Source organism: Lactuca saligna, chromosome 8, assembly GCF_052625555.1.
Source record: "Lactuca saligna cultivar CGN05327 chromosome 8, ASM5262555v1, whole genome shotgun sequence".
In the NCBI taxonomy this organism is placed as follows: Eukaryota; Viridiplantae; Streptophyta; class Magnoliopsida; order Asterales; family Asteraceae; genus Lactuca; species Lactuca saligna.
Genome location: NC_136424.1, coordinates 58,833,091 through 58,850,370, shown reverse-complemented (window position 1 = coordinate 58,850,370; position 17,280 = coordinate 58,833,091). Strand labels below are relative to the sequence as shown.

The window sequence follows — 17,280 nt, the reverse complement described above, 5'->3', positions numbered from 1 at the left end:
ACTGGTGCGGAAAGCGTTGGCGACATCATCCAACCATCTGGTACTCGCAATGGGGTCCCACGCCCCATAATAGTCAAGAGCTCCACAAGCTCTGAACTCCTGGAAATTGAGTGTGCACGACCCTATCATGGTCACCACCTTAACACAGAATGTGCTCAACCTATCATCCATCAGCTCCAAAATACTCTCCTTGATCGAACCAAAGATCACAGGAGTCTGCTCCAATATGATGTGAGTAATCTCTGAAGAGAACAACTCCCTTGTCTGCTCATCCAAATGCTCGACCCCCGATCTTGATCCTGATCCCTCACCGGCACCTGAACTGCCGCCTGCTGGTCTAGGGCGTAAAACCACCATTCTGAAAACACATCAATTCAAACATCAGAAACACTGACGTATCTCGAGGGATCGCTACTACTACAGGTTTCCTGGTCTCACCTCGGCCTTCCTTGATTCAAGTACGGATCCTATGCTTTTAGTAGTACGGGCCCATACTACTTTCTGTATCTATCCATACTTTCCTCAAGAACCGCCTCGAATCCACCAATTCACTACTACTACTACTGATCTCTGTTACTCTCATCCTAGGCTTACCCTAGAGATATCTCTGACTCAACCCAGTCCTCAGCTGCTGAAGGCCTCCTTGTAGTGCCAATTAGCCATCACCTGAATACCACCACATGTGACGAGGCTCAGATAATCCTTCGAGTAAAATAATCATCCTCACAACGGTTAGACTCAGACAAGAGCGACGTAGTAGGGCCAAATCCAGCACTCTAAGAATATTCAACCATGATCACATGTGACGTGATGTATTCACGTAATGGCTAACTCCCATCACTCAGAGTCCCAGAGAGCACAAAGAAACAACATTCGGACACAGGAACTACTCAAGCAAATCTATTCTCATAATGAGAAATTGTACTATCATACAATGCTAAGCTTATACTATCAGGCATAACCTAAACCTGCTATCCTACTATTGTCTACTCAATACTAGCATGGAATTCTCCTCAGGCTGAAACACATATAGCAGGTACATAAGGCATCATCCCTAGGTCCTTAGTCCTATTCTAGCACGCTGTTCTACTGAAACTGAGACTGATAATCATAACATAAACTTGTATGGATAATTTGGGAGTACTTACTTGAGCTCGGCTGATCGCATGCACCACACCCTTTTCTCTTTTAAAGATAACAAATTTTCTTTCTAAGTTCTTTTTAAAATAATTTCTTTTCTAAAATGTTTCACTTTTGTAAATCTTTTACCATTTCCTCAGTTTGAGTTCAGACACACTCGAAAGTGTACCCAAATCCCTCAAACCAAGGCTCTGACAGCAACTTGAAACATCCTAAAAATACAACCTAAAAAATTTTTGTTTCAATATTACTAAAAACCATAATATCAAATATTACATAATAAAACCATGAATCAGATGTCTCAAAATTCCATAGAAAATGTATCAATTCAAAACTGAAGTAAATATCATATCAAAATATCTGAGCAAAACTCCCAGGAATAAACTGCAACTATGGTGTGTCACTACAAGAAAAAAACCCTTTTACGACGCGCAAAACACGACACTCTTTGATTTATGTTACGCAAACGAGAGTGACATTAAAAATGGGTCATCTCTTAAAAAAATTTAAGGATTTAGGTCGTGCATTACTGAGCGCCCTTAATTTAGTGCCATAAGAAAAAAAATTAAAAACACGGAGGGCGCTGTATCTTAAATGTGCGTCCTATGTAGGTGTCGCTTTATAATTTTTATGAATGCGTGTTCTTTAGTTACAAGTAGGAAAAGAAAAGACAAAAAATTAGAAAAGCCTGCCACCCTATTTGCCCTAAGCATTTTGATGCTTCTTTCATCCTCCTCTCACTGTTGTGCAAATTCCCAATCACAGATCCAAGGTTACAATTTCATCTCCATCTCTCGACTTCATCATATCAATCAAGAAAAAATGCTTCTGATTTCCATTCATTTGCTTCATCTTTGCTGTGATTTCACCTGCTTCATCTCTATTGTTCTTGAGAATACTCGCCAATAGTGTTCTTGCATTATTCCTTGACCTGCTTCTTTAGGTATTCTTTTCTCCACAATATCTTCAAAGACATTCTCACACGCTTTCTCAAAAAATCATTTGTTCTGTCTCAAGAACCCAAGCAATCACTCACACCACCATATTTGTAGTGTGTTATGTTCGGATGTATATGCATCGATGAAACAAGGAACCGTGATATGGAAGGCCACCCAAGTATTAACTCTTCAAGATTCAGACCGCTAACACCACCGCAAATACATTCTCACACGCTTTCTCAAAAAATCCAATCCTTGCCGCCCCCAACACCCCATCTACATCGGACCACCAACACCACCACAAACAAAGGTTCGAATTACCCTTTCTCACATGATGGAAGATCAAAAGAAGTTTTATGGTTAATTTTGTAAACTAACGGTTATTTTCATTCCAATTTCCGTTGAACAAGTCGGTAGCTTCTCCATTTATCTCTTCTATTTCAGTTTTTCTCAAATTAGGGCTTGCTATTACCACTCATCATCTTCCTGATCATCTTCAACTTCTTCTTTAACAGTCATCATCAATAGCGGATTACCATATTCATTGCTATTCGATTCACAATCATCTTTGACCATTTGACTACCGGAGCCATTTTTGGAGTCTTTTGAATGGATACACGTTGTAGTGGAGTCGCAACTTGAAGCACCATTAGGAACCACCATTGATTCAGAATCATACTCGCTCATGGTTCGACAGTTTGGCAGATTGAGTCGAGCACAAGGACCATACATGACTCGGGCAGCTTCATCATAAGCTAGGGCAGCTTCAACTGCTGACCCGAAAGTTCCAAGCCATAATCGACTACCTCTATTGTGTTCTAGAATCTCAGCTACCCATTTACCCCATGTTCGTTGTCTTACACCTCTGAAATTACACCTCGAGTTCTCAGGTCCTCCTTTACCTTTCATGTAAAATTCAATTTTATCTACTGGGTTTATTTTCATTAAACTAAATAAAAAAAGCAAAATTCAATTTTAGCTATTGGGTTTATTTTCATTCCAATTTCCATTGAACAAGTCGGTAGTTTCTCCATTTATCTTCTATTTCAGTTTTTCTCAAATTAGGGCTTGCCAACTGTATGATGAAATGCCTAAGAGAAAAATTAGAACCAAAAGTGCATTTTGATTCCCTTTCAAACACTTCAACTAACTGACCATATTACCCTTGTGGTAGTTAACTTTTGTATCATTAGTGAACTGAACTTGGTTCTCTGTAATGTGCATAAAAAGCAAACTGCTCTCTTTTCTGCAACTCAAACAAAGAAGGTAAAACCTTTTTTCATACACATTTGTATATTTTAACTGTTTATTTCATTGTTTTAATTAAATCATGATAATATTTATTTATTTATTTATATACTTGTTTCTCAGGTTGAGGATATTGCACGAATATCATTTCAAACTACTTCGGTGTACATTGATGTAGATGATGGTAGAACAAGAGTAAGCAAAATATTCTCTTTTTTTTGTTCACTATATTTTTAAGTTTTCAATTAGAAGTTATGTTTATACTTTATAATATGATACTGTAGACAATAATATGCATCATCATGTTTCTTACAACTTTTGTCTATACCCATCACATCAAAAGTTAAAGAGTGGAGTGCTTGATCATCACCACTGCTAATAACATTGCAAGAGAAGCAAGATTCACATCCTTCTCCTCCTCTAACATCTGAAACATGCAGGTAACTCACCCCCAACTATCAATGTCTGGATACATGTTGTTGATGCATATAGCTTTGCTCACCAGTTGTCTTACCATGAATTTGGGTGAACAACCAAACCTCCCTCCTCCTTTCATAAACTCTCACAACTCGGATACAATATGCCTCCCGGATGATAAATTCAACATGACCAGTCAAGTTTTCTTGTCATGTTCAGTCAACATAATGGCAATCTTGTCCCTTTGTATATGTTTTCTGAAATCTTGGTTATTTATTTTTCCTTCAGTTGGAGGGTATTTATGGATCTCAGAATGAGGGCATCATCTCAACTGCTTGTGGTTCAGATTCAACTCCCTCGAGTTCTTGTTTTTCCAGATTTCCTTCTAGTAGTTGGTGAGTTTTTTTGTCTCAGCTTTGGGAGTCATAACTGGGAAAAAGGAAGTCATGGATCCTAAAAATCACCCACTTAGTAAAAACAACCCACTCAATAGGAAAATGTCCTAGCTTTGGTGAGTTTTTTTTGTCCCAGCTTCTGGGTACATGGAATTTTTTATTTTCATAAATGAATTAATCAGAATGACTCAGTTGATATTGTCTGCTTCATGATCAGGTGCCTCTCTTGATCTTGTCTGTTTGTTTTATCAATCAATCTCAGGCTATCAATCTTTTGGGTATGATGCAATTAGTCAACTTTGTTCATGTTTGGGATATGTGTGTCTATATGTATAATGTCTGAGTGCTTTTATGTACAAATAATGCCTTCTAATTTTTTTAACCTTCCAATATTATATATATATATATATATATATATATATATATATATATATATATATATATATATAACAGCTATTTTATCGTTTCCACTTTTTTCATTAAAGAGTAGTGTTAACTCTTAAATATCTTTGATCACAACCCAACTCTACTCAATCTTTTATTTTGGAGCTTTTTGAAAAGCTTATCGGGTCAAATAAGCTATGAAAAGTCAAAAGAGCTATGGTTAACATTCCTTTTCTTTTTCTTATTATTTCTTCTTAACCTTGTTTTTCTTTATGTTCCATTTACAGTTACTTCCCAGGATTAAATTGTCTTCAACGAGACTTTCCTTGTAACAGGAACACAACAACACCTTGTAAGTTGCTCATTATTTCTTTCCATTCTTATCTTCTCTTCATTACTTTCATCCCAACTTATATTTTTTCCTTTTTTTAATTAATAATATTTCTTTAATTAATTAATAATCTTTGTCTGGAATTGTGGTAAGTCTTCATATTCTAACAAATCATTCCTCAAATCCTCTTCTTTTGCCTGCTCTTTTCTAAATTACATCAAGATGGCACTCAGTGAAAATCCCAAACCCTTCCCCAAATCCGCTTACAAGTCTTCTTCTTTTGTCCGTTCTTCTAAAAAGGAAGCTTTAAATACGTTATATGTATTTGTACATGGTTGTAAATCGTATATTTTTTATATACGAACTATATAATCAAAGCCAAAATGTGAGTTCTAATTTTTTTTGTTTGAATGAGAGAATAGTAAATGGAAACATCACATAGGCATGGATATAATGACTTACTGGTTGAAAATTATCCCAAAGTTTTGGTATATGGTTATAAAAGTAGCATGATTTTGATGGCATAGACAGCTTGGTCATGTACTATCTCCAAAATTTTGAAAAGAAAATCTATATATTTCTTTCTCTTCTTCCATGTCATAATCTCATAATTGAAAAAAAAAAGCATATTTGTCTACTTTCCCACAAAGAAATGCAACTTCTTGCATTATATAACTTGTATTTTGACTGCAAAAAGTTTGTACAAACCCAAATCCTAGTATTCTTGCAAAAACATTGTGAACCTCAGGTTCCACAAGAACATTCATGTTCTCTTGCTTTAATCGAGCTAAATACAAGAAATAGCTATGTAGTTTCATTTTCATATATTGGTGTATTATATTTACTATCTCTGGTACAAAGATGTTGGGATGCTGACATGCACAATAGGCCTTCATTTGATGATATCATCTCCAAACTTGATCTCAGCATGGTTTTGCCTTGTTACCTGTAACATGCCTCTAAAAGATTCTACTGTTCTTATGTATTTTCCTGGTAATTTGTGTTTGGTTATAAAATTACACAAATTACCATTTTAACCCTGCAAGATATGCTTATATTTACTTCCTAATTTGATGTGATACATTGTGCAGGGTTGGGAGGAACTGGAATTGGCCTTGTTGTACATGAGAAAGCTCTTGGAAAGTGAGTTGAATTTGGCTAAGTCATTATTGAGTGAGATGGGCCAATGTACAACTGCTTATCCATATAATCAGCTGTTTGGAGCATTAGTATTAAAGAATTATGAAAGGCAATATGAAACTTTACTTAGTTGTAATTTGATGTACATAGTAGATTAGATGCAAATTTATATATTGTAAGAAATAGAATTGTATGACATTAAATTTATGAAATGGATTCTATTTTTTGTATATGATATTTTATTTTCTATTATGAAACATTAAATACAAATTTAATTTGAAAATAAGTAAATCTATAAATAATATTTTTTTAAACATTTAAAATTATGATACGCAAAAATGTGTGTCATCTTCATTTATGACATGGCCTTTCTTGACAGGGGCTTTCTTGATACGCATTGCGTGTCATTAACACGCGCGTCGTAAGGTTACGACACGTGAATGAATGTCGTCTTCCTTTATGACAGGGCCTTCCTTGATACACATTGCGTGTCATAAACGCGCGTCGTAAATGCGCATCGTCTCTCTTTATGACAGGGCCTTCCTTGACACGCATTTGTGCGTCGTCTGAGCCTTTTACGACGCGCAATGAGTGTCGTAAAAGATTGTTTTTCTAGTAGTGTGTGCCATGCCATCAACCCGTGCTCTTCCCCTTGCTAGTGGAAGTACCTGAAACCAAAACTGAAACTGTAAGCACAAACCTTAATGAGCTCCTCCAGACTACCACATACTATTTAAAAACATAACAAACGAATACAACAATTACTAGGCCCCGCCCACTGCATTGGGCCCCGCCCAGCATCAGACCGAAGTCTGGAATAACTTGGGCCCCGCCCACTACATCGGGCCCCACCCGGCATCGGACCAAAGTCCGGAATAACTTAGGCCCCGCCCACTGCATCAGGCCCCGCCCGACATCGGACCGAAGTCCAGAGGAAACTGGATATAACATATCAAGAACATATAGCATAATTACATACTGTATCGGCTTTCCCAATTTACTACACATAGCAACACATGCTTGAATCATGAAGACATCAAGCATACATATTATTGCTATATAAACGAGTCAGCATTGTAGTCGTAGACCTGTTCTTATTGGAAGAGAACTCGCCTTGTAGAACTAACTGCTAAAAACCTACGTGAAAGATCTCTAATTGCTGTCCCGGCTGCTCTCCGGCTATCATGACCAATCAAACACTAGATCAGGTACTGATAAATGCCTTCAAGGAGAAAATAACTATTTTATCCCTAGGCAAAGTCAACTTTCAGTTGACCGGAGTCGCCGAGTCGGGGAGTAGACTCGTCGAGTCCCTCCCTCGCTAGATCTGATTTCTAACTCACCGAGTCGATTCCAATGTTGGATTAATATCTAAGTCCATAACTATAATTGGTAAGATTTGACCCGACCCGACATGGTCCATTTGGGTTGCATGGCATCATGCATTTGGATAGACTATAATGAGAGAAATAACAGTTAAGGTTTGTTAATATATTATAAGTTCTAATATATTAATAAGATTATTTAATTAGTATTGATCAAGAATTAATCTAGGATTAATTAAGTGATCAAAAGAAGACTAATTAAATATATGGTTTGATTGTGTAAATCATCCATACTTATATTGTGGGCTAATGCTCCATGGATTGTTAAGTTGGGCTAAAACCCATAAGATGCTCCATGGTGTATTTGTACCCATGGATCATGAAAATGAATGGCCATGTCAATTAGGGTTTACATGGTGTAACCCTAACTATATATGCATCTTATTCTTGACCAAAATCGGCACTAGTATTATCTAGAGAAGGGCTAGCCGATTTTCATGAAGTGTGGAATTCTCTCAAGTCTTTCCAAGTGCATATTATGTTGTGTGAACAATTTGAGGTGTCACACTTGGGGCACTAGGCACTCAAGTTTCATGAAGATAATCTATATCAAAGAGGTATGTAATTCTAACTTGATATATTCATATGAATCATGTTATTATGCTAGTTAGGATGAATACCTTGGAAAGTTCATATTTGCATGTATAATAGAGAAAACATAGATCCAAGGTATTTAGGGTTTCATGTACACTTAGGAGTGTTAGAATGCTCAAAACCCAACATCCCACTCACTGATTCACCCTAAACTCTCAAATCGGGGAAAAACGGGGACTCGCAACTCGACTCGTCGAGTCTGAAGAACAACTCGCCGAGTCCCAAGCATGCCATTACTATACATTCGATTTACCTTGATTCCAGTACATCTAATACATAGATCTGGGTTGCTAGGACTGATTTCACACGTAAGGTTTCTAACTTTACATTCATGCATGCACATAAGAAGCTAAAATGCCCAATAAGAAGCTAAAAGAGGAGATCTAGGTTTTGAATGGGTGTTTAGCTCAATAAAGGTGGCAACCTTGACCTCAAGGAGTGCATAAATACTTAGGTCTGAAACCCATTCATCTTAACTTCCCATAAAACAACCTCAATGTCTAGAAAATGGCAAAAGAAGCAACACTAGCAAGCTTTTAAGAATATCTATATAGTGACAAGCCAAAATTCGAACTTTATACCTTAATGGAGGCTAGAATGACACAAGAAGCTCATATATCCTTTGCTCCTCTTGAGAACCTCTCTTCTCTCTTCTTCTTCTAACTTCAAAATGCACCAGAATCCTTCACAAGATGAGAAACACTCCAAAAAACTTAAAGGGAGGCTAGGATTTGGTAACGGGCGCTCTAAGGGTGATGGAGAATGGTTTGGGGCACATAAATATGTTTAAATAGGGTGCAAACCCTTGAAATTAGGGCTTCATCCAAACAGGTAGACTTGCTAAGTCCCAGCATATGGACTCGTCGAGTAGCCAACTTAAATCGCGTGATCATCCTGTCTCTACTCGACGAGTCAGGCTACAGACTCGTCGAGTACCCCTTAAGAAGTAATAATACTTATTTAAATTACATACCAGAAATGAGGCGTTACAGTGAGTCTCCCCAAACTACCACATACCATACATATAATCACATATCATGGGCCCCGCCTGGCATCAAGTCCTGCTCGGTATACAAATATGTTTCTTCCATGCCCCGCTTGTCTTAGGGCCCCTCTCGCTATATACATACAGACAATAACATATAATCATGCTAGCACATAAAAAATCATACACAATACTATATATGCTCGTCCTAAGGCCTCGCCTATCACGGGTGTCGCCTCTACTAAGCTAATAATGAGATGTGGAACCCTGTCCACACTCAGCTAGTGATGAGATACGGGACCCTTCCCAGATTTACCTCCCTACCAGGCAGATACAAGTATCACAAAGAAAACAAGTATAACTAAACATGCATTCCTTCATTGGGTACCCCCAACATCGAACCGTAGTTCGAAAACATACATATAAACTATCCTCGGGCCCTGCCCGGCAACAGAACGAAATCCAGAAGCATACAAACATTCCTCGGGATTTCCTTGGCATCGGAATGAAGTCCGGAAACATATAAAACAAGCACATGCAATAATCACGAAGACATCAAGAATACAAGCATTCCTCAGGCGCCGCCCGACATCGGATTGCAATCTAGAAACATAATAACCTACATTGGGCATTGCCCAGCATCGAACCTTAGTCCGAAACATACTAACACAAATAAACGGACCGGCATTGGTGCCTTCGACTTGTCCCTACAGGAGAAAACTCACCTCTCCAAGCTGAATGTAGAATCTCACTATGAGGCATCTATAACGGCTGCTCTGACGACTCCCCGAGCTGTCATTACCAACATAATACTTAGTTAAAATCTAATAATCCCTTAGATATCATTCCATACCTAAAACCCCTTCACGGGTCAACCTTGGTCAAAGTCAAAGTCAACACCCCAATCAAAGTCAACATTCTAGTCAAAGTCAACATTCTGGGGTGACTCAACTTGCCGAGTCATCCCCCTTGACTCGCCGAGTTTCCATGCTACTCATGGCCATGAGAAAACAAGTCTACTCGTCGAGTTCTGCCTTTTCTAGAATCGGGACAAATCGTTGTAACTCGTCGAGTTCCTTTATGGACTAGCCGAGTTCTTTGGTCTGTTGCTTAATCTTAATGGATTAAGCCCCTATTCTTCATATATGGGCTTCATACTCCACACATATACTGAAAATGTCTTTTTAAGGGTAAAGTTTCCAACTTTACCCGTTAATACCTTTCTTCAATGGATTTAACTCAAACCCTAACTCTTTAAGACCTATATCTTGATCCAAAAACCATTAATACTTCAAGCTAAGGCATACAAAATGAGATCTATACCCTAAACACTGCATGAACATGTAAAGTCTCTGACTTTCTCTCAATGCATGGCGTTTTGGAGCTTAAAAGGCAAAACTAACATCATATAGCTTGCATGGGACTTCAATGGCCATAACATTTGCACCTTTATGCCATGAAAGCCCTTCAAAGTCCTAGATTTGGAAGTATACTCACTTGGGACATCCATTTCTCATGGACCATGCTACTGGACCAAAAACCCAATAAAAGTGAAGAAGAAGAGATCTAAGAGGTTATTAAGCAAGTTTGAGACTTGCTTACTAGAAAACGATAAGGATGGAGCGAAGTTGTTGGATCTATAATCTCCTTCTTGAATCTTCAAGCCCTTCCTTCTTCTATAAGCCTCAACACACAATATTTCTCTAAAAAATGGCTCACAAGCATTAGGGTTTCAAGATCTAGGGTCTGGACAATGGAGGCTGGAAATGGGGCCAAACCGTAAGTCATATAGTGTTTAAATAGGGTGCAAAATTTTGGATCTAGGGTTTCCCAAACCCTATCCAACTCGTTGAGTTGGTCTTCTAAAAACACACGTGCCAACATTCCTACTCGTCGAGTTCTCACCCATGAACTCGACGAGTTGCCTTCTTGATTGGAGGTTTTCTTTCCTTAATTGGCCTTCTGCTTTCCCGGTGTTACAACTCTCCCCCGCTTAAACTAGACTTCGTCCTCGAAGTCCTCTACAATCACTTACCCCGCAAACATCTCATGCGGCACGCCCGCAACTTTCCTCCTACCTACCTTGAACCATCGGATGTTTCCCACGAGCACTTACACCCGCCATCCTGGCAGTACAACCATCATCCCGTGTAATCAATGGTCTTTACAAGGCAACTAAACCCAACTATCAAGACCTTCCAAGCCTGATGAAGGATAATCCTTATTGTTATATAGAGAACTACTTCTGTCTATCCGAGATCTAAAATCTATAATGGTATGTCTCTCTGACGGACCGCCTATGCTCCAAAAACTACCATGCCAAAACCTCATCGAATAACTGTTCAACCGTAAAACCTCCCACCCTGATTATCTCATTGCTACCATCAGAAACAAAATCCTTGTCCATAACCACCTGTAGAATACTTATACTTAACAAACGGCTTAGATTATGCTTCGAGTAGAAGATTCATTCCTGGAACGGTTAGGCTCATACAAGAGCTGCCTAACAGGGTCAAATCAATTACTCTGAGATTATTTAATACAACTATAAGTGTCTCATGACTTTCGATTCGCAAGCTACCCTGCTTACAAGATTCCTCACATCACTACTTTTGTCTAAACATCATGCTGGCTCTTATCCACTTTCTGAATGAATCGAGACCTCACAGGTCCCAACTTATCTGCCAACTATCTGGAATACCAGATTCCCACCCGGTTGCTGAATCAAATAGCACCCTCTCGTTCGCTCCCAGCAACTTTCGAAGAAAACTTCGGCTATCGAAAACTACCTTGTCCACATTGCCACTCTCGACTCTAAAAATCCTAGGACCCCCGATCCCCTTCCTTGATCCAACAGTCCCTTCCAGGTCCCACCTTCATTTCTATAAGCACACGGGCCTCGCCCACGGGTCCTACCCAATCATATCAATGAGCGGCCTTGCCTACATGTCCCGCCTATCTAGGGCTACACAAACCCAACTCTCCTAACGACCTACCCAAATCTGAGATAGAATGAGAATTAGCCGACAGGGTCTAAATGAAAGTTGTAGTACTCATAAATACCAATGCGTGGATATAGAAAATGTAGAAAATGGTGCTCGTGCACGAAAGATACGAACGAAGCTTAGGGACTACTCTACGATAAAACTACTACAAATAAGAGATGAACTCTTTATAATTTCTTCACACTACAGCCTTTCTTTCTCTATATAACTTCTCTTTAGCGTCCCTAAACCCCTCAAAAGTCTAGGGAACCTCCCTAGCACGAGAAGGAAGCCCCAGAGTGCCCGACGGCTCCGAGAAGAAAAGCTTTCGGCTCGGAAACGCTGCTCCAGCGAAGCCCAGTTTTGAGAAAAAACCCGCTGTAAGTGAGCTACGCCTAACCTACCTTTAGTATAGCTTATGTTTTAATATAGTAATAACAGAAAGACTATTAATTAGTCTCGGTGAATATTAGACTAAACCCTAGTGGTAATGATACTAGTTTCTGTCGAAGGAGATTGTTTTAATAGTAACGAAGCGCTATCTGAGTTCGGAATCACCACCTCAACAGGTGAGTGCATGGTCATTTTCATCTTACACATAGATATGAATTATTTTATATAAACTACGTGCTATGTGTGCATATTATCTGGATACTTGCTATCTATGCTGGATGAACGATTTTATACAAGTTTTATAGGATTTAAACTATATATATATATATATATATATATATATATATATATATATATATATATATATATATATATATATATATATTTATATCTACAAAAATGTTGGGGTAAAACATGGGTAGGTGTAATAGACGATGTGTGATAAAATGATAAGAGGCCTCGATGTTGTTGTTGTTGATTCTTTCGTCTAGCGGAGTATGGATGGTGACCACAGACTCTTCTAGACAGTCTAGTGGAACGCTAGCAGGCTCGCAAGTTGTAGGGTTTGTGAATGATGTGTTCATCGGTGCACTCCATCCCCCTCATGGTTGCCTGAAGGACATTTATTGCTGAGGAATCCTCTTAGCATTAGTGTACATCCCGATGTTGATCCTTAGTCTAGGTCCCTTATGATAGGTGTTTTAGGGATGCAATGTGAGGATAACAGGAACGGGTAATCGGGTTATTGTTGGTTGATGAAATTAATAAACTTATTTATTGTGGGTTGAAAACCATATGTGCTCACCAGGCTCCCAATCTTGACCCACTCAGTTTCTTGTATTATAGGTAGTGGCGCACGAGCATATATATGATGTTTGGGATGAGAGATTACAGATATAGGCCTGTAGATATGAATAAATGTAGTAAGGCTTATATTGTACTGTTTATGCTTTTGATATGTATCGAACATGACATCCCGAGGTTTTTAATAAAATACATTTCTACGGAAATGCTTTGATAAATCGTTATCATATTTATTATGGGAACAAATTTCGCAATACTTTTATTTAAAATGTTACTCTAATTTTTAAACAAATCATAAACAAAATCGGTCTTTTCTGGTCGTCAAAATGGGGATTTTACAGCTTCGTACAATCTATGGCGAAGGGTCTCAAAAGATGCCTGCTGCTCTGGCCCCCAAAGAAAAGTAACTCCCTTTTGGGTCAACTCAGTGAGAGGAACCGCAATCTTGGAGAAATCCTTGATAAATATCCGATAATAGCTAATCAATCCTAGAAAACTTCGGATCTCGGATGGGGATTTAGACACCTCCAATCGCATAACTGCCTCAATTTAGGCTGGATCGACCAATATCCCGCTCTGATTAATGAGATGTCCCAGAAACTAGACCTCTCGTAACCAGAAATCACACTTGGAGAATTTGGCATATAGCCTCTCCGACCTCAAAACCCCAAGAACGTCTCGCATATGCTCCCCATGCTGCTCCCTGGATCTCAAATACACTAAGATATCATCAATGAACATGATCACCGACTAGTCCAACATAGGCCTACACACCCGGTTCATGAGATCCATGAATGCGGCCGGTGTGTTGATGAGTCCAAAAGGCATCACCACGAACTCCCAATGCCCATAACAAGTACTAAAGGACATCTTCTGAATATCCTCCTCGCACACTCTCACCTGGTAATATCTGGATCTCAAATCAATCTTGAAGAACCAAGATGCCCCCTGCAGCTGATCGAATAGATCATCAATCCTCGGAAGTGGATAATGGTTCTTGACCGATAACTTGTTCAAATCCCGGTAATCAATGTACATTCGATTTGAACCATCCTTTTTTTTGACAAAAAGGGTCGGCGCTCCCCATGGCGAGCTACTCGGTCGAATAAATCCCTTTCCCCGCATATCCTGAAGCTGTGAGGATAACTCATGCATCTATGGCGGCGTAAGGCAATAAGCTTCCTTGGCGATAGGCTTCTCCCTTGGAACCAAATCAATCCGAAACTCCACTTGCTTCTTGGGAGGCACACCCGGTAACTCCTCGGGGAAAACATCAGGGAACTCGTATACTATCGGAACCTCGGATATAGAACTCGGCCTCTCTGACACAGTCCGCGAATCCATCACGTTAGCCAGGTATCCCATACAACTCTGCTATAAACTCTGCCTTGCCCTAGCGGCAGAGCAGAAATTTGATCCAGATCTGGTACCCTCGTCATACACTGTAAGCACTCCCCCACTAGGGTCTCGTATAGCCACCCACTGGCGCTCGCAATCATTGCTCCAAAGCGGCTCAACCAATCCATGCCCACGATGATACAGACATCACATATCGTGATCGGTACCAGGTCAATCGGAAACTCGATGCCAAAAATCTCTAACACACATCCTTGGAATACCTCGGTAGCAAAAACCGCATGCTCATCTACTATAGAAACCCTCAGAGGTCGATTCAACGCCTCACGCCGGTTGCCGATGTGTCGACTAACGACTATAGACACGAAGGATCAACTCGTACCCGAGTTAAATAACACTAACGTAGGTACAAAACTCATAAGAGATGTACCTAAATATAGCACAAGATAATCATAAAGAGAATATCAAAATAAATAAATAAGGAAATACATACTAGCCACGACATCAGGTGCTACGCGGACCTCCTCGCCGTCAACTGGAAAGCTCTCCCACGAGCCTTCGGAACCTCGGCCTTCACCGGCCTAACATCAGTAGCACGCAATGCAGCAGGAGTGGAACCCTGGGCTGATCCTTGAACAAGTTGAGGGCACTTGGCCTTCCGATGGCCAGTTTGATTGCAATGGAAACAGACTGCAAAACCCTTGGGGCAATCCTTCGCCATATGCCCTTCATTGCCACATTGTAGCAAATCCCCGCCTGGCAAGATCCCTCATGATTCTTTCTACACTTGCCACAAGTGTAGCCCTTTTGGCCTCCTAATCTCAAATCAGCGGGCTTAGCCCGATTGGTTGCCGGGTGCCACTGTGCTGGCCGCCGATCTCTCCCCTGAAACTTCGCGTCCTCCCTCGCCTGAGTCTCCAACTTGATCTCCCTCCTCCTAGCATTTTCCTAGAGCTCAGTAAATGTACGGTAATACGACTTCTCCACGAACTCCCAAATATCCCTCCTCAGAATGCTCAAGTATCGACTCATGTGTGCCTGGTCAGTCGCTACATTCTCAGGGCAAAACAACGCCTTCCCGTGAAACATCCGCGTAATCACAGTCACTGATTCTGTCTTCTGTCTAAGAGACAGAAACTCTTGGGCCAAACCGTTCCCTCTCCACTGGGCGAACATACTCATCTCGAAACATCGCAACAAACCTCTCCCAAGTCACCGCAATATGCTTTGCAGGAGTAAAACTGGCCGTCTCAAACTGCCACCAGTCCTTCGCTCCCAAGCAAAGCTGGTTCAGCACGAACCACACCCTCAAATGCTCCAGGCATGAACAAGTGTAGAAACATCCCTCAATATCAGAGATCCATCTCATCGCAGCAATCAAATCCTATGTCCCATTAAACTCTAGTGGCTTCGTGTTGCTGAACTTTTGGTACAACAACGAGTCACCTCCCTGCGGTCTAGCAGCAGCGATAGCTGTGGTGGCTGCAACAGCAGCCGCCTCAGATAATGCAACATCTCGCTCATCAAACGTCTCGATCAGAGTGGTCTTAATAAACCCGAACATCACCGGAATCGCCTTTCGGATAGCTGTGGCCACCTCGTCGTGAATGATTCTGCGAATCTCATCATCGCTAACTCCACTGCTCCATGGGGTGTGGTGCGTACCTATTATGATGCCTCTGAAACACAACACAAAATAATCAGAGACTCACTCGAGTATACTTACACTCAACTAGTCATCCTTACTTGTTCCTTAGCATCCTAAGGATTCTTACTTGGGTTACCTGCAGATCGGGTGATTTCAGTAGTACGGGCCCAATACTACCTCCCACACCCCACCTATAGTCACCCCAAGTCCCTCCTCCTAGGATTCTAATTCACAAATACTCTATATCTCACGAACCACAGACTATCTTCTCAGAAGACCCCCTTTAATCTCATCTAAGTATCTCTTCCTAGATTATTTCCCGACTCAGAACTCAACACATACTCAAGCAAATAATAGATAACACTGATCAAAGCATCTCTTAGGCTAAGGCATCACAAATTAGGCAAATCTAGCCCTAGAATATGAAATACCTAGCTTACCATCTAACATGAAATTTTAGTAAAATATCTCATAAATATCACGTAACACAAAAGTAAGGGTATTTTGGGAAATCATCGTTCGGGCTCTGGCCGATTGTACACACCACTTCAACTTGTTTTCTCTTAACACTCGTTCTCGTTTTGGGAAAATTCTTCTGAAATCCTCAGTTTAAGTCCAAATACACCAGGAGGTGTATCTGAATCACTCAAACCAAGGCTCTGATACCAATTTGTGACAACATAAAATTTTTGAGCAAATTTTTAAATTTCAAAAACATTCATTCCAATAATAAAACCACGAAATGCCACAATGTTAATTCATCAAATTCATGTCCAAAAGAAAACTGTATATAAAACTCCAGGATCCTCTCAATAATAAAACAATCTCCGGTGTGTGTGTGTGTGTGTATAATCAAGTCGACGTTTTTCTGTGATCCTGAGAAGTACCTGAAACACATAACACATAACACGGTAAACATAAAGCTTAGCGAGTTCCCCAAAATACCATACACAAATCATTAGCCACTCTAGGCCATAATTCAATAAGACCCTCCGGTCAATGTGTCTCAGTGGAACCCTCCGGTCCCAACTTAGTAACCTCAAAGCAACAATATTCAGCATAAATCACAAAGACATAATGCAGAATATTACAATACACAGATAAACACATAAAACAACTCAATCACATAAAGATACCA

At 40.0% G+C, this 17,280-nt stretch overlaps 1 protein-coding gene across 1 annotated transcript; it reads right to left on the bottom strand.

Annotated features, from left to right (window-relative positions):
- Positions 1–2,546: 2,546 nt before the first annotated feature.
- On the bottom strand, positions 2,547–2,987 carry LOC145009654 (dehydration-responsive element-binding protein 2C-like). Its single transcript, XM_078968304.1, has one exon. It carries the CDS (start codon positions 2,985–2,987, stop codon positions 2,547–2,549), a length of 441 nt encoding a protein of 146 aa, XP_078824430.1.
- Between the last annotated feature and the right edge of the window lie 14,293 nt (positions 2,988–17,280).